Source organism: Mastigoproctus giganteus, chromosome 6 (assembly GCF_048544385.1).
Source record: "Mastigoproctus giganteus isolate SK-2022 chromosome 6, ASM4854438v1, whole genome shotgun sequence".
Taxonomy (NCBI): domain Eukaryota; kingdom Metazoa; phylum Arthropoda; class Arachnida; order Uropygi; family Thelyphonidae; genus Mastigoproctus; species Mastigoproctus giganteus.
Window position 1 is genome coordinate 141,488,990 of NC_143580.1, and position 19,232 is coordinate 141,508,221.

Here is a 19,232-nt window from a genome sequence, read left to right on the forward strand (position 1 = left end):
ACAGCACCAGTATACTATAGAGTTGACAGCCTTCCAAAAAAATAAATAAATAAAAATACACACTTTTTTATTTACTATCTTTAATTCTGAGGTGTCATTTTCAACTCATACTGAAGCATGATCACATATGCTGAATTCCTACAGAGAGTAATGTCATAAGAAATAAATAAGACAGATAATAAATAGGTAATTTAAACATATACCATTTGTATTTCTTGCACCTGCTTTCCATGGATCTGGAGTAATTACCTTGCCAAGTTTCTTCTGACCTAAGGAGGAAAAATAAATTAAATATATATACATGTGTATATACCTATGAATCACTGATTATATAATAAATGAACAACCAACTTCCTAGATTATTTGTTGAATCACCATCAGACTTCCAAACTCATCCACTTCTTATCCACAAGAGGACCATAATTCATTGTACACCAAGTGAACAGAAATCATGGTATACCTACCTATTAATGGGTAGGCCCACCTTTTGCCTGGATAAGGGCAGTCCCATGGAAAGGCATTGAGTCCACTAGTTCACAAAAGTTTTCCACAGATATTTCTATCCATGCTTGCTGCACGGCTGTCCATAATTCCGTCGCATTCCTGGGTGGAGGATCCAAAGCTTGAACATTTCACAGCATCCCAAAGATGTTCCACAAGGTTCATGTATAGTGAACGAGGAAGCCATTCCATGGCGGTAAAATCTGCAGAATGCTTTTCAAACCATGTTCTAGTCATCCTGGCTCTGTGGGGAGGTGCACTGTCTTGCTGGAAGAGTCCATTACCCTGTGGGTGCACAATGACCATGAAGGGATGCAGATTGTCTACAAGGATGGACACATAACCCGGACCATTCAGAGATGCATCTAGATGTACCAGAGGCCCCAGTGTGAGGCAGTTGAACATGGCCCAGACCATTAGCGACTGTCTACCTGCCGCAACAGTTCCTTGTTGACATGCCAGGTGCATAGCTTCCTTCAGTTTGCGCCAAATGTGCATCCTCCTGTCCACTCGAAATAATGGGAAATGAGATTTGTCATACCATGATACCAGTCTCCAATCATCCAGGGTCCAGTGCCAATGTTCTTTTGCCCAGTTCAGATGTAGAGTCCTGCGTTGTGGTGTTAGCAATGGGACTCTGGTGGGTTGGTGGCTCCCATAACCTATTGCGGCTAACGATCACCTGATGGATTTGGTGGAGACATTTCTGGGACTTCCCTCGTTGAAGATGGCAGTGATTTGTGCCACTATTGCTCTGTGGTTGGCAGAAACAATGCGAGACAAGCATCGACGACCATGTTCATTCATCACTTTCTCCACCCACAGCACTGTGCACAATGAGATGTTATTCCGGAAATGGCATATTCCCAATACTCTTGATACTGTCGAACAGGGATAGTGCAATTTCTGTACCACCTCCACGATAAAGTAACCCATGCGTCAGGCACCCACTATCATCCCTCTTTCAAAGTCAGCTAATTCACAATGTTTATCCATACTGACATCAAATTACCATCTACGTGAAGGCAGTGTACTGCTAAACAGTGGGTTCTTCCGCTTGTGAGAGGGAAAACAGCATTGCATTGCCCAGGAACCAGGTATCTTAATTTCTTTTCAGTGTACATTTCGTATGCCTCGCTTCATATTTTTATACAGGGTGTCTCAAAAATATTGGTACAAACGTTTAGGGGAGGTAGGTAACATCTAAAGGAATGTGAATCGCATAGGAACCCATAACCAGAAACGTCACGGGAAAGTAGTAACAGAGACACAAGAAGCAGAAATGACACAAGACGGTAATTAGTAGCAAACATTTATTTGACAATATTAACAATGGAGTACGAGATGGATGCATTTCATGATGTTACAACAGATGCTCGAAGGTTCCACCATGAGATGCGATACACGCGTGACACCGACGCAGCATGGATTGGCGGACACGGTCGAACACACCTGGAGTTTCTTTGACAGTAGCAGCAGTGCAGACAAGTCTTGCCATGAGATCCATTTCCATCTCCACAGGCGATTCCTATACAATAGATTTGAGGGCCCCCCACAGAAAGAAATCAACGCTTGATCAATCAGTGAGCATGGGGGCCAGGCAACGGTCCACCACGGCCAATCCATCGATGTCCAAAACGACTGTTCAAATGGTCACGAACACACCTTTCATAATGGGCAGGCAACCCATTATGTTGAAACCAAATGTTGTGTCTCACATTTGCTGGAACATCGTCAAGTAACCCTGGTAGAACTTGTTCAAGAAAGATCCGATATTTAGTGGAGTTCATGCGGGATAGTAACAGGTATGGGCTGACTAAGCAGTCACCGACCATACCTGCTCACATTCATTGCGAAGCGATGTTGTGCCGCATAGGGGCACACACCGTGTGGGTTGTCGTGAGCCCACACATGAGCATTGTGCTGATTGAATAGCCTTCCTGAGTGAAATAAGCCTCATCCGTGAACAAAACATAGGCTGGAAAATTAAGTCTTGAACGCTTTCTTGGAGAAACCACTGCGCAAAAGCCACATGTGCAAGATGATCTTGGGGGAGCAGTAACTGAACCCTTTGGAGATGAAAGGGGTGTAAGGAATCGTTGTGCCAGACACGCTGTACACTGCAACGAGACACTCCTAAGGCAGAGGCAACGGCACGTGTGCTGGTAGTAGGATTATTCTGGATGGCATTCAACACACTTTCTTCTAAGGCAGGAATTTTTGTTGAACGTGGTCTGCCCGCACTACTCCTGTTACCTCTAAATGACCCATAATCGCACAAATTTTGATGCACATGCAGAAACAAATGGTGGTCCGGTACATGTCTGTCTGGGAAGCGTTCTCCATAAATTCGTTGAGGGGCTTGTCCATTGCCCTCTGCTAATCTATACATTAGGTGCATGTCTGCCAGCTCACAGTTCGTATATCGATGCATGCTCTTCGTGTGGCGACTACCATGCCGTCTACCGACTTACGGTGACGTTTCCAGTTATGGGTTCCTATGCGATTCACATTCCTTTAGATGTTACCTACCTCCCTTAAACGTTTGTACCAATATTTCTGAGACACCCTGCATATACAGCAAAACTTGATTAAAATGTTTTCTGAAAGAAACGATTATATACCTTAAACATGAAAACATCTTATGAAGGTCAACGTATTCTTCTTCTGTTTTTTTTTTTCCCAACAAACTGAACGTTGACGTTTGGGCACAATCACTTAGCAGTAACAATTTATGACAACTATAGGTGGCCAGAACTTAAAGAAATGCTGCTGCACTGATAACACTTCAATTCAATGTTTCCAGGCTTCTAGGTATCTGTCGTGAATAAATAACAGACTTCTCCACTGATGAGGCGCTGCTCATTCGAGGTACCACAATATCAGGGCAACTCATTGTGAAGGCATTCACAATATGAGATATAATAAAAACAATGCTATTTCACTTACTTCAGTGGTTCACTAGGTACTAATATGATGCAATTCCACTAACTTGTCCGTTTGGTGAATCTTTCCATAGTTTGAGAATTTTAGCCCAAAAATTTTCTTAGCATTCATTAATATTTTTAATAAGGGTCCCAGAATTGAACCATGAGGGATTTCACTAATTAACCCATGAAGTGCAGTGGCTCTTCATGAACTGCTGCCAATTAATCCAGGAATAGTGACATGTGATCCTCAAAAATAACATTCCCACTTTAACTGTTAATCAATGATTAACAATCTGAAATTTTTTCTACCTTCCTAAATATAGTCAAACTTTTACCACATTAGATTCTGAAGGGGTTTTTTTTTTTTTTTATATAGTTTTTGTATAGAATGAGGCAATAAGAACTTCTCTAGTGACCCATTACCATTCTTTGGAACTATCTGATTTTTGTTTGAAGAGTAGAATGGTACCAGACACAGATACTGTGTCTAGTACCATTAGTTCAATAATCATCTACTGTCTTACCCTAGTTATTCTTGAACGATTTATCACTGTTTTCACAAATAACACACAACTCAATATTCTCTCCAAAATGGCTGCTGTACCACAGCAAGCAAGATATAGTACATAGTTTCAAGTTTTGCACAATGTGAAGCATGCCAAATTTGAAATAAATTATGAAATACACCTTAAAAACAATAATGAACATATGTTTTTTTAATTTTTTTAATATTTATATTCAATATGACAAGAAATATATGCACATGCACCTGTTTGAAATTTCAAACAAGTCTTTTAAAATGAATAACAGACTGATATTACAATTTTGAATAAAACATGTCTTTTGCAATTTTCAGCAGAATTATTATTCTTTTAAAATAAAAGGTGTAAAACACAATGTAGGAACTCCCCGACTTACGTAATACTCAACTTATGCAAGTTTTTGTCGGCTCAACTTACGCAAGTTTTTGTCGGCTCAACTTATGCAAGTTATTTTGCATCTGTAGGGATAAATGGGGGTATTGTAAAAATGTTGTAATGTGAATCCAGTGAAACATTTTTTTTTTTTTTTGTAATTCGTTCCAAGTCCTTGGAAAAGTTGAAATTTTCACTATATTACTAAACTATTTATCTCTCTAAAAGGTCATATTTATAATGGAAATTGCACTACTCATTTATCGTTATATGTTCTGTTATAAGAATCAATTGTGAATGCCTTTGTGATATTTTTCTAAAGCACGTTTCTGGAGGTCACGAAATTTAAGTACATAAATACACGACCAAAAAACAATAACCACTTTCCGGTTTATCTATCAGGCTTTTCTATTAGTGAAATCTATTATAAACAGGTAGTAAACTCGATCTTATTGCATTTGGAATAATACCAATAACTAGAATTCTGTGGGTTTTTACTTTATGGTATTATGGTGAAATGTGTTCCCCTTACTGAAATCTTCAATCATATGAAAAACGAATTTTCTCTTCATTCCTATTTACATATGACAACGATGAAGGGAAAGGGAACAATGGAAAGTGCAAGTACTGGCAGTGCCAAGAAACAAAACAAAATTGATTTAAAAATGAACATGAAAATGATTAAGAAGTATGAAGCAGGACCAAAAAGTTTGTCATCTATTGCAAGGGAATTAGGTCTCGCTGCTTCAACAATGAATATTATTTTAAGGGACATTGCACGTATAAAAGAACATGTTAAAGGATCTATGCATTTAAGATCAACAGTGTTCAGGTGCTATATCAAAGATGGAACAGCTATTAATAATACGGATGAAAAATCAGATTCAGAAGCGAGTGCCCCTGAGCCTAATAACCATTCAAGCAAAAAGTATTTGAAGATATTAAGGATAAGTACGGTGAACGCCAAACCAAGTTCATGGCAAGCAACGGGTGGTTTAATAGGTAAATGGCGCATGGAAGAAATATGCCAAAGGCATGTAAAAGGCTTCAAAGGGTTTGAAAAAGGCAAATCATATGAAGAGGTTACAGATAACATTGTAAAGGATGCTTCATCACCAGAGAGATGGCAATGGCATTTCGTGAAATTGCATCGGCAAGTTTCAGAAGATGGATCCCGACAGCAAACGATTCTTAAAAGTTAAGAGGGGTGAATGATATGCTTGCTTGCTACAAAGCAATCTACGATGAAAAGAAAAAAGCCATCGCCCAGTCCTCCATTAATATGTTCTTTCATAAGGCGACCCCTTCTAAATCTCCACAGCCCTCAACCTCTACAGCAGCGTGCTTATCAACTGAAGACGGCGATTCTGGCAACGATGCTCAAGAGGTAAAACTTACTGATGTTATGCCTGTTCTTTTTTTATAGTTTTGAAATTTTTCAAATTGCAGGCTTTTGTAATTTTTCCTGTGCATGAGATAAAAAATTGAATAAATACAATAAATAATTCTATTCACATGTTCATCGAACATTTCTTTTTTGATTCAATCAATCCAGCAAGCACAGCAGCGACTGCTGCACAAGCATGGGGGAAATTCCAACTTAAGTAAAGTTTCGCAGAACGCAACCCTTACATTAATCGGGAAGCGGTTGTATTTAAAATTTAATATTTTTATTATTAAACCTTGAAAGTTTTTATTAAACTTTAAGTACATAAATACAGAAAGTACTCATTAAGAAAATATGAAATACTGGCATTATTTCAGCAGAATTCAAAAAACTCTAAACATTTTCCATAAATTAAAAAAAAGAAAGTAGGACACCTGTCAGGTGACCCACCACTGATTCTGCTACATTTTGGGTGCCACGGCTGAGGGTTTAGTATCCACGTCTTGGCACTGACATACCATTTTACATAGCAGTTAATTGCCTCTAACACTATAGAGCTCCAATGGTTTGAGCATGCTCAATGCTGATGGCATTCTTCCTCTTGCTCAGAATAATTGCCTGAGAGGGCATAAATTCAAGCATATGTCGTAGAAGTTGATAGCTTAAATAGATTCATGGCAGAACTAGACAAACATTTGGAGCAGGTGGATGGGTGAAATGAGATGTGGGGGGTTTTGTTTTCTTTTTTTGGCTGATGCTGTATAAGCTTGCTTTCTTGCATCATATGCCTTTGCTAATGCTAAAAGAGAATTCTGCTGCTGTAGCAGACACCAAGGTGAACAGAAGGGAAACCAGAAAACAACATAACACAAAGTCACGGAACCACCAGCCTGGGAAAGAAAGCTACAGCAGAAGACGTTTGTTTGTGTTTTTGGTTTTTAGTAGCATTAGAAAATAAGGCCATATTGCTCAGGGGATATGTGGCAGTCATTCCCTGACCTTTCCGCATCCTCCTTATTTGGTGGTCATGGGCTCAAACCCCGGTCTAATCAAGAAGCGTGTGCTACACACTGCTGCTCCTGCCAATCTGGTTATGGAGGTGCCCATAACAGAAGAGATGAGTGAAGATATGAAAAATGACCCTGTACGAACTGGGTAAAAGAAATAAGAAGATAATCAGAAAATTGAAGGCCATCCTCAAAAGCGACAACAAACAGAGAAACACGACACCTATAACCAGAGCATCAAAGAATTCCTTGACATCCTCAAGCAGAAACTCTTGGCACTCACTCAGCAAGAGATTTTGCCTTAAAAGAGAGAGAACTCAGAGGAAAACAAACAGAATAACTAGCATTAGTAGAGGCATATGACGCAAGAAAGCAAGCTTATGCAGCATCAGCCAAAAAAAAAAAACTTTCACTTCACCCCTCCGTTTGTTCGAAATACCTGTCCAGCTGAACCTTAAATTTATTTAGGCTATCAACTTCCACAACAAGGGAGAGAAGTCTTTTTTTTTTTTTTTTTTGATTTGGTAGTTGTTGGCGCATCGGCTTCTGTGGCCATATTGCACCTCCCAAGGTTTTTTGCAGTACTTTGATCCAAGCCCGAGGTGGGAATCGAACCCGCGACCTTTGGGTTGCCGGGCAGGTACTTTACCCACTCGGCTAGCCCGGTCGGCTAGGGATAGAAGTGTGTTCAACCAACCAACTAAACGATCGTTAAAGGCAAATTTCCAGACATCTATCCTACATCTGTCTTTCCTCAATTTGAATTTATGCCCTCTCAGGTGATTATTCTGAGAAAGAAGCAGAATCCCATCAGCATTGAGCATGCTCAAACCATTCAAAGCTTTATACACCTCTATCAGATAACCTCACCGGTGCCTAGTCTCCAGATACAGTAATTTCCAAAACTTAAGCCTTTCTTTGTTCTTACAAAGAAAGGCTTAAGAGCAACCCTTTGTTCCATTCACTAACCTTGTTGCCTTTCTCTGTACTCATTCCAGCAGCTCTACATCCTTTTTGAAATTAGGCCTCCAGACCTGTATACAGTACTCAAGGTGTGGCCTAACCATTGCCTCATACAAGGGAATAATCACCTCATTCTTGCTAGAAAAATTACTGTATATCATTGATAAGACACAATGAGCTACTCTTGCAGCCTGTCTGCACTGCTCAGAGAACTTCATATCTGCACGTACAATTACCCCCAGGTCCTTTTCATTCTCTACCACTTTCATTCTCTACAATAGGACAGGGTGGATACCCTCGAAGAATTAGAAGTGAGGGGCCCATCAAGCTCTCAGCTGCCCACACCAATGCCAGAGCTTGAACTTGGTCATCACGCAATACAATGGCAGCCCCCAGGGCAGAATGCGCTGGTCCCAAAGGAACTAGTAGTTGTTGGTGACTATTGTCAGGGAAACAGGAAACATGCTTTGTAAAAAGGATAGGTGGAACAGGACCAGGGTATGTCTGCCAGGGGCAAAGGTTGATGACGTTGTAGAGCGGATATCATCTTTTAAGGGCACAAAAGGTGATATAGTTGTATACGTTGGCACTAATGATATTAAGAGTAGGAGACCGGCGAAATTACTTAACAAGTACAGGTCACTGTTGAAAAAAAGCCGTGAATTAGGGTTGAATTTGAAAGTGTTTGCAATTCTGCAGTCACGATAGCAGGGAGTATATGATGAGAACCCTGTCGATCAATTCGGCCCTGGAAAGATTGTGCAAGGCTCAAGGGGTAGAATTTTTTTCAGCCTAGTCTGTACTTGTTAACAGGAGAGACTGCTTCTACAGGGATGGGATACACTTAAATAGAAAGGGTGCAAGAATGTTTGCTGATGCTATCGAGGCAGTGTTAGGTGGGTCGGAAAACTGCTAGATTGGGGGGATACAAGGATTAATAGATTAACAGTAGCCACTGGCAGAGGTGAAAGTGATTCTTGCACTGCTTCTATTGGAATGAGCCGCAGCCTGGAAAATAAGATGCAGGATATTTCAGAGACTGCTGGGAATCATTGGGGTACAAGTAAACACATGGGTTGTGTTAGGGTAGCTAAGAAAAAGAACAGGTGCATGTATACTTGCATGTACACCAATGCTACGAGTTTAGTAAATAAATTTGATGAATTTGGGGTATTGCTCAACACATCAAAGGCAGATATTGTGGGGATTTCAGAGATGTGGTGTCACACAGATATAAGGAATGCAGAACTGGAATTTGGGGAGTACAATGTCTACAGATGGGATAGACAGGACAGGAATGGTTATGCTATTAGTTAAGAAATACATAAAATCCAAGGAAGTGCAGCCAGTCGACATTGCTGGACAGAGCAGTGTCGAGTCAGTTTGGGGTGACATAAGCATTGGGAGATCAAAACTGAGAGTAGGAGTGTGCTATAGGCCTAATGACTCTGATGAGTATAATAAGAAATTGTGCAGGGAAATAGAGTGCGCCAGTAAATCAGAGAGTCTTATAATGGGAGATTTTAATTTCCCAGATATTGACTGGAATTTGGACGCTGGTCACTCACACACTAGCAAGGCTTTTGTGGATTTATTGGATGATTGTTTTCTACATCAGCATGTTCGGGAGGCAACTAGAGGGAGTAATACTCTTGATTTGATTATCAGTATTGATTCTTCATGCATTAAGAATCTGCAGGTAAATAACCCACTAGGTGGCAGTGATCACTGTGTGCTGAAGTGGGATTTACTCAAAGAGGTAACTACCATTAGGGGTAAAGGGAAGGGTTATTGCTCTCGTAAAGGCGACTACAATGGTCTGAAACAGTATTTAAATTCTATACAGTGGGACCAACTGATGATGTAACCAACAGCAAATTCAAAATGGGAAGCATTCAAAGAACTATCTTGGAAGCTACTAGGCTTTACATACCAACTAAGAAATATTGTTCAAGGTTTAGGCCTAAGTGGATGTCAGATGAACTAATGAGACATATGGCAGAGAAGAAAAATGCATGGGATACATACAAATTAACACGTGACACAGAAGCCTATGATAGATATAAGTTGATCTGTAACCAAGTTACAAAAGCGGTTAGGCAGGCGAAGGCAGACTACGAGAAATCTTTGGCAAGAGATGCAAAGAAAAACATCAAAGAGTTCTTTACTTATGTAAACTCTAGAAGGAAGGGGATGAATCAGATTGGTCCACTTGATATCGATGGATCAACTGTTGATGATCCTGCTCAGGTAGCTAACAAACTAAATGAATATTTTGCATCAACATTCACACATGAGGAGTTATTCAGTGAGAGGAATGCCAGAGGTGTATTCAGCGAGGGGAATGCCAGAGGTGTATTCAACTCTGGCAGTAAGCTAGAGAATCTTGTAATAACAGAGAGGAAAGTGGTGGAGAAATTGTTGAAGATAAATACAAGAAAGGCAGCTGGGGTGGATGGGACCTATCCAGGTATATTAAAGAAGGCAGCAAAGGAAGTAAGCAAACCCTTAGCTATAATTATGAGAGCTTCCTTGGACTCAGGGGAAGTACCCATGGACTGGAGATGTGCAAATGTGACCCCAATTCACAAAGGAGGATCAAAGGGCGACACAAGTAATTACAGACCTGTTAGTTTAACTTCTGTTCCCGGAAAATTAATGGAGGCACTGGTTAAAGAAGCACTGCAGGATCATCTACACAAGACTTCAGTTATAGCTCAGACACAGCATGGTTTTGTTAAGTGGAAGTCTTGCCTGACCAATTTCATTGGATACTATGATGCAGTCACAAAAGAACTGGATGCAGGGAATAACTTTGATATTATATACTTGGATCTTAGAAAGGCTTTTGATACTGTTGCACATGGAAGACTGCTGCACAAATTGGAGCAGTGTGGCATTGGAGGCAAATTGCTGCTATGGATAAAGGGGTGGTTGAGGGGGAGAAGACAGAGAGTGGTAATCAATGGACACTGCTCATTGTGGACTAATGTTATTAGTGGAGTCCCTCAGGGTTCAGTATTGGGTCCATTATTGTTTTCTGTATTTATAAATGATATTGATGATGGTATATCAAGCTTAATGTCCACGTTTGCAGACGATACGAAGGTTGGCAGGGTTGTCAAGGACACTACTGACACTATGCTACTGCAACAGGATCTGGAAAGGTTGAGCAGATGGGCTGAGAGGTGGCAAATGAAGTTTAACATTGACAAATGTAAAGTACTACATATGGGAAACAGCAACCCCAGAACAACGTATCAACTCTGTGGTACTACACTGACAGTGGTAGAGAATGAAAGGGACCTGGGGGTGGTTGTGCAGGCAGATATGAAGTTTTCTGAGCAGTGCAGACGGGCTGCAAGAGTAGCTCATGGTGTATTGTTGATGATATATAGGAATTTTTCTAGCAGTGATAAGGAGGTGATTATTCCCTTGTATAAGGCAATGGTCAGGCCACACCTAGAGTACTGTATACAGGTCTGCAGGCCTCATTTCAAGAAGGATGTAGAGCTGCTGGAACGAGTACAGAGAAGGGCAACAAGATTGGTGAATGGAACAAAGGGGTGCTCTTACGAAGAAAGACTTAAGTTTCGCAAATTACAGTGTCTGGAGACTAGGCACCAGCGAGGTGATCTGATAGAGGTGTATAAAGCCTTGAATGGTTTAAGCATGCTCAATGCTGATGGGATTCTTCTTCTTCTTCTTGCTCAGAATAATCACCTGAGAGAGCATAAATTCAAATTGAGGAAAGACAGATGTAGAATAGATGTGAGAAAATTTGCCTTTAGCCAGCGGGTGGTTGGTTGGTGGAACAGACTTCCATCCCTTGTCGTTGAGGTTGATAGCCTGAATAAGTTTAAGGCTCAGCTGGACATGTATTTCGAACGAACAGAGGGGTGAAGTGGAAGTGGTTATTTTTTATTTATTTATTTTTTGGCTGATGCTGCATAAGCTTGCTTTCTTGCATCAAATGCCACTACTAATGCTAATGCACTCTCAGTGTAGTACCACAGAGTTGATACTTTGCTCTGGGGTTGCTGTTTCCCATAAGTAGTACAGTCAGTCCTCATATAGCACGATAGTTGTGTTCCTAGAAACATTCGTGCAATGCAAAATTGTGCAATATAAACAATAGGCCCTATGGGAAAAATAGGGTTAGGTGCCGTCCACCCAAGATTGAACACACATTTGTGACCAAAACATTACCAAACACAATAAATAATCGTAATAAAATACTTTACGTAATTTATTACGATTATTTTATTACGTAATAGTTGTAATAAAATACTTACGTATTTTATTATGACTATTACGTAATAAAATATTGCTAATGCTTTTTCTTCTATAGTAAGCAAACTTGTTTTTTGTTTGATTTTATATCCAAACAGTTGACAGCCATTGCATCTCTTCCAATTCTTTGTCTTAATCCAATGGTTTTTAATTACACTTTGAGTTGTTCCTGCTATGAGAGTGTGTTTATTTTCTCTGCATTCTTTGTAATTCTCGGCGTTGTCTCATTTAGGTCTATAGCACGTGCAATATCACATGGTCTTTCATTTCGCTCAAAGCATTTCCCAATTTCATATTTTTTCTCTATCAACAGGCGGAATGGCCATAAGCCTTAACGGGAAACCCCGGTGGGCCTGAGGCCGGTATGATTTTGGCCATAACCATAGTATGAGGCCACTATAAATTTTCCTGGGTAAGAATTTTTGACCCAGTCCGCCTCTGTTTATCAATATTGCTTTTCTTTTTTCTTTTTCTCTCTGAATCTGCGGTGTCTTCACCAGGACGCTTTCTTTTCACACCTTTTAAGTATTTTACTCATTTTTAGGGAATAAAGCACAATTACAAAATGAGGAGGCACGCTTGATACACATAAACAAAGCTGCGCACGTGTAGCAACTGAATAAACACCGTAAAGGCAGAGATAAACTATTAACACCTCACATTTTACTAAAGCACATTTCTACGGGTTACTACCATAAAACAATAAAAACAATTTCCAGTTGAGTTTCTGCTAGTGGAATTTGTTATAAACTGGTAGTAAACTCGATCTAATTGCATTTGCGAATATACCGATAGCTGGAATTGTGGTGGTTTTTACGTTATTATGGTGAAATGTGTTTCCCCTTCACTGATATAAAGTAATAATCCGTTGGGGTGATTCTGCGTTCGACTACCATTTCTTGTAAACACAAAGGCGAATCGTGCATAAGTGAATTCGGTTCGTGTTATATAAGATATCGTTCCCCTATTTATAAATCGTGTATGATCGAATTCGTGTAATGTAAACACGTGTTATACGAGGACTGACTGTACTTTACATTTGTCAATGTTAAACTTCATTTGCCACCTCTCAAGCCCATCTCCTCAACTTTTCTAGATCCTGTTTCAGCAGCATACTGTCCGTAGTGTCCTTAACAACCCTGCCAACCTTTGTATCGTCTGCAAACTTGGACATTAAGCTTGATATACCATCATCAATATCATTTATAAATACAGAAAACAATAATGGACCCAACACTAAACTCTGAGGGACTCCACTAATAACATTAGTCCACGATGAGCAGTGTCCATTGATTACCACTTTCTGTCTTCTACCCCTCAACCATCCCTTTATCCATAGCAGCAATTTGCCTCCAATGCCACACTGCTCCAATCTGTGCAGCAGTCTTCCATGTGCAACAGTATCAAAAGCCTTTCTAAGATTCAAGTATATAATATCAAAGTTATTTCCTGCATCCAATTCTTTTGTGACTGCATCATAGTATCCAATCAAATTGGTCAGGCAAGACATTCCCTTAACAAAACCATGCTGTGTCTGAGCTATAACTGAATTCTTGTCAAGATGATCCTGCAGTGCTTCTTTAACCAGAGCTTCTATTAATTTTCCTTGAGCAGAAGTTAAACTCACAGGTCTATAATTACTTGTCAGCCTTTGATCCTTCTTTGTGAATTGGGGTCACATTTGCACATCTCCAGTCTATGCGTACCTCCCGTTGGCTAAGGGTTTGCTTACTTCCTTTGCTGCCTCCTTTAATATAACTGGATAGATGCCATCCACCCCCAGGTGCCTTTCTTGTGTTTATCTTCAACAACTTCTCCTCCACTTTACTCGCAGTTATTACAAGATTATCTAGCTTAATGCCAGAGTTGAATACACCTCTGGCATTCCCCTCGCTGAATAACTCCTCATGTGTGAATGTTGATGCAAAATATTCATTTAGTTTGTTAGCTACCTGAGCAGGATCATCAACAGTTGAACCATCGATATCAAGTGGACCAATCTGATTCATCCCCTTCCTTCTAGAGTTTACATAAGTAAAGAACTCTTTGCTGTTTTTCTTTGCATCCCTTGCGAAAGATTTCTCGTAATCTGCCTTCGCCTGCCTAACCGCCTTTGTAACTTGGTTACAGATCAACTTGTATCTATCATAGGCTTCTCTGTCACGTTTTAATTTATATGTATCCCAAGCATTTTTCTTCTCTGCCATATGTCTCATTAGGTCATTTGACATCCATTTAGGCCTAAACCTTGAACAATATTTCTTAGTTGGTATGTAAAGCCTAGTAGCTTCCAAGATAAGTTCTTTGAATGCTTCCCATTTTGAATTTGCTGTTGGTTACATCATCAGTTGGTCCCACTGTATAGAATCACTACTGATAATCAAATCAAGAGTATTACTCCCTCTAGTTGCCTCCTGAACATGCTGATGTAGAAAACAATCACCCAATAAATGCACAAAAGCCTTACTAGTGTGTGTGAGTGACCAACCCACAAATTCCAGTCAATATCTGGGAAATTAAAATCCCCCATTATAAGACTCTCTGATTTACTGGCCCACCCTGTACAGTTTCTTATTATACTCATCAGGGTCATTAGGCCTAAAGCACACTCCTACTCTCAATTTTGATCTCCCAGTGCTTATGTCACACCAAACTGACTCGACACAGCACTGTCCAGCGATGTCGACTGGCTTCACTTCCTTGGATTTTGTGTGTTTCTTAACTAATAGCACAACCCCTCCTCCCTTCCTATCCTGTCTATCCTTTCTGTAGATGTTGTACTCCCCAAATTCCAGTTCTGCATTCCTTATATCTGTGTGACACCACGTCTCTGATATTCCAACAATATCCACCTTTGATGCTTTGAGCAATACCTCAAATTCATTTACCAAACTCCTAGCATTGGTGTACATGCAAGTATACATGCACCTGTTCTTTTTCTTAGCTACCGTAACACAACCCAGGTGTTTACTTGTACTGCAATGACTCCCAGCAGTCTCTGAAATATCCTGCATCTTGTTTTCCAGGCTTCTGCTCATTCCAATAGAAGCAGTGCAAGAATCACTTTCACCTCTGCCAGTGGCTACTGTTAATCTATTAGTCCTTGTATCCCCCCCAATCTAGCAGTTTTCCAACCCACCTAACACTGCCTCGATAGCATTAGCAAATATTCTTGCACCCTTTCTATTTAAGTGCATCTCATCCCTGTAGAATCAGTTCTTCTGTTAACAAGTACAGACCAGGCTGAAAAAAATTCTACCCCTTGAGCCTTGCACAATCTTTCCAGGGCCGAATTGATCGACAAGGCTCGCATCATATACTCCCTGCTATCGTGTCTGGGCAGAACTGCAGACACTTTCAAATTCAACCCTAATTCACGGCTTTTTTTCAACAGTGACCTGTACTTGTTAAGTAATTCTGCCGGTCTCCTACTCTTAATATCATTAGTGCCAACGTGTACAACTGATGAAAATCAGAGCACCTTCTACAGTAAAACTGGACAAGAGAAGACAGACAATGGACACCTCAACCAGAAGCACTCAAAGTGTTCTTGGGAAACCTCTGGAGCAGTAAATTTGTAGAAAGCTGTACAACAGTTACCAGGAAGTCCCATAACTGGCAAATCCCAGGAATAGATAACTTCCACAGCTACCGGTACAAGAAGTTAAGCTGCATGCACAGGTACATAGCAGAGCAATCCATCCAAATAATGCACTCTGACACAATCTCAGGGTCTCTGACTCAAGGAATCAACTACCTGAAGGGTAAGGGCAAAGATACCATAAATCCAACAAAGTACAGACCAATCACTTGTTTCCCAACAATGTACAAGGTCCTGACCAGCTGCATAACTAAGATATCAGACCACTTGGAGAGCCAGAACACCATGGACAAGTGGCAAAAGGGATGTAAGCAAATGAACAAAGGATGCAAGGAGAAATTTACCATTGCCACTGCAGTTATGGAGCAAGACTACAAGAAACACTGTAACCTGTATACAGCCTACACTGAATACCACAAGGCCTTTGACTCTGTGGCCCATAGCTGGCTGATAGAGACACTGAATCTCTACAAAGTAAACCCAACACTGACATACCTTTCAGAAGCAACCATGGCAAAATTGAGGACCACCATCAAAAGTCAGTTGAGAACATCATGACCTGACCGATACTCATCAGAAGAGGAATCTTCCAGGGAGATGCCCTGAGTTCACTATGGTTCTATCTAACACTCAACCTACTGTCCACCATGCTCAATAGTAGTAAGTATGGATATACCCTAAGAGAAGGGAGGAAGATGCCCCGAGTTCACTATGGTTCTATCTAACACTCAACCTGCTGTCCACCATGCTCAATAGTAGTAAGTATGGATATACCCTAAGAGAAGGGAGGAAGAACCTGTACACCCTCTCTCTCACTTGATGTACATGGATGACATCAAACTATGGCAAAACTGCAAAATTAACTCCAACAGCTACTCCAGATCACCAGAGTTAAGCACTGACATCAGGTTGCAATTTAACCTAGATATATGGACCCATGGAGTATATGCAAGACCCATGGATTACATCAAGAACATCTAGTTGGACAAAACTACCAGCTGAAGACAAGTAAAGAGATTGAAGCCATGACAGAGGGAGAGACATGCAAATAGCTAGTGATGATGGAGGCCCACTAGTTAAAACACATGGAGATCAAGCCTCACCTGAATGAGAAATACCGTCAGAGACTGAGAAGCCTGCTAAAATCAAATATGAATGGTGGGAACATCATAAACACGCATTTCCAATACTACTAACGTACTCCTTTGGAATCATAGATTGGACTAACAAAGAACTGGAAAAGATTATGAGATCAATCAAGATAATGATGGCCGAAGTTCGCCATCGAGAGATTGACCATAGTCCATAAAGAAGGAGGGAGGGGGATTAACTGTTCTCACTGAACAACAGAAGCAATTAAGAACCTGGGGGATTACTTCCAGAAAAACACAGAACCAGCCTACAAAGCCATAAGAAAGATGGACAAAAAACGCTCAACTTCAACAAGGAGACCACACTCACAGACAGAAGGATGGGCGAAGAAGACACTCCATGGCAGGCACTACAATGGCCTCCATCAAGATTACATAGATAAAGTGGCTTCCAATGCCTCTTTCATGAAAGGAAAGCTCTTCCCCTAAGCCTGAATGATTCATTCTCACCATACAAGGTCAGGTAATCAACACTAGGAACTACAGGAAAAATAATAATTATCACGCATGAAGGGTTAAAGAAGTGCACCCTCTCGGAGAGTATGTTCACATGCAACAAGGTTGTCAAGAACAATAAAGAAAAAACTTAATTTTGTCTATACAACAATGCCAGGAGTACTGGAAACAAATTAAATGAATCTGAGATTTTTATAGAGTCAACTAATGCTGATATATTTGGGCTTATTGTATTGAGTCATGGTGCACCTCAGACTCATCCTTCCTTTACTGTAAGTAAAGGGTAGATGACTCTGAAGAGTGACAAAAATGTCTTTAAGAGAAAAGTATCCCACATTACCAAAAAAAGCCAGAACATTATTCTGCCAATGCATCATGGCAGAAAAATTGATTTAAATAAAACTTTTGATACTGTTCTACACAAAGCACTGCTGTCAAATATGAAGCAGTCAGTGTGGCATTAGGAGCAAGTTTTTTTTTTTTTTTTTTTTTTTTTTGGTAGTTGTTGGCGCATCAGCTTCTGTGGCCATAATGCACCTCCCAAGGTTTTTTTGCAGTACTCTGATCCAAGCCTGAGGAGGGATTCGAACCCACGACCTTTCGGTTGCCAGGCAGGCACTTTACCCACCCGGCTAGCCAGGTCAGCTAGGAGCAAGTTAATGCTTTTTGATAAAGAGATGGCTGATTTGCAGAAGACAGGTTATAGATGGGCACTGTCACCTTGGACTATTATTAGTGGAAACCAGGATTTAGTTCTGAGCCCCTTACTGTTTACAATATTATTATTATTATAATCCATATGGTGCAAGGAAGTCTGAGGTTTATGCTGCACCGACCAAAAAAAAACATTTGAGGGTAGTAAGGGATCACCAAGAAAGAGAAGAATGATGATATCCAGCTCGGGACCCTGGGTGTGCCAAGCCCATACTCACCAGATGTGAGCCCCTGGGACATTGATGAAGGCATATCAAGCTTATTGTCTAAATCTGCAGCTGATACATATGGTGACTACATTTGCAGCTGTTACATATGGCCGTGCAAAGCCCATACTCATCAGATGTGAGCCCCCTAAGGTACTAATGACAGGGATGCAAAATGTAGATTGGCTCGGAAATCGCGACTGCATTTTAACATTAATAACTGAAAGGTTATTATACATACGGGCGCAGTAATCCAAGCACTCAAAAGCTAATAACAATTTTTCCCCCCCAACACGAAGTATATACACTGTATACATAACAAGTTACTTTCCTAGATAATACATACTTACGCACATTTTTCGCAAACCATAATTATACTGTCAATAGAACCAACAATTAATTTGTAATGTTCCGTGTTACTAGGTTATAAATTATTTTAACCCAAAACTAGATTTTTTTTTTTTTCAGCAATAGGAATTAACTAATAAAATATTAAAACACCCGCAATGAAACAAAAAACCAACGTAAATCTCATTTAATGTTACTATTACTCAAACAAGAATAACTAATAGCCAACGTACAAAAAAGGAACTTATATAGAGATCATAACTATACTAGATGCCTAATTAAGAATACAGAAGCGTTTTAACAGCTTGCCGCCAGCTGCCGCTACTCTCCATCTATCGTTGTGGCGTAATTGAATTCACACAGATACAAATAATTTAAAGAATTTCAATGACCCCCAAAGCTTCAATTAGGAAATATTAACAATCAGAAAGCTAATATTGAGCATAAAAAACGCGATTCATTTAAGCCTTTTTTTGACAAAAGTTTACGAAAATTTATTTTGTTTCTCAGAGCAAACTAAACATAATTACAATAATAAGCTTTCGGCTGGGAGGCAGCCTTCTTCAGATTGAATACATGAATGGCAGTTGGAATAGAGATGTGCACTGCCAGGATGGTGCGTGAGGCGCGTGGTTAATTGTTTGTTGATGTTTGTGGCTGTGACATATGGTGGTGACGTGGCCAGCGTTTGTCTATGGATAGAATTACTGCCTCTGTGATGGGGTTAACTTGGCAACCACTGTTCCTGTTCAAAGAGGCAT

The 19,232-nt window shown here is 40.2% G+C and overlaps 1 protein-coding gene across 1 annotated transcript in view; it reads right to left on the bottom strand.

Annotated features, from left to right (window-relative positions):
• Window positions 1-18,697, bottom strand: part of LOC150084625 (cysteine-rich PDZ-binding protein) — a 90,895-nt gene extending 72,198 nt beyond the window's left edge. The window contains exons 1-2 of the mRNA XM_090375362.1: window positions 18,478-18,697; window positions 204-269 (exon numbers count right to left, since the gene is read on the bottom strand). Coding sequence (XP_090231488.1) covers window positions 204-269; window positions 18,478-18,493 — 82 coding nt within the window. The 5' untranslated portion in view covers window positions 18,494-18,697. The remainder of the gene's footprint in view (window positions 1-203; window positions 270-18,477) is intronic.
• Window positions 18,698-19,232: the final 535 nt, after the last annotated feature.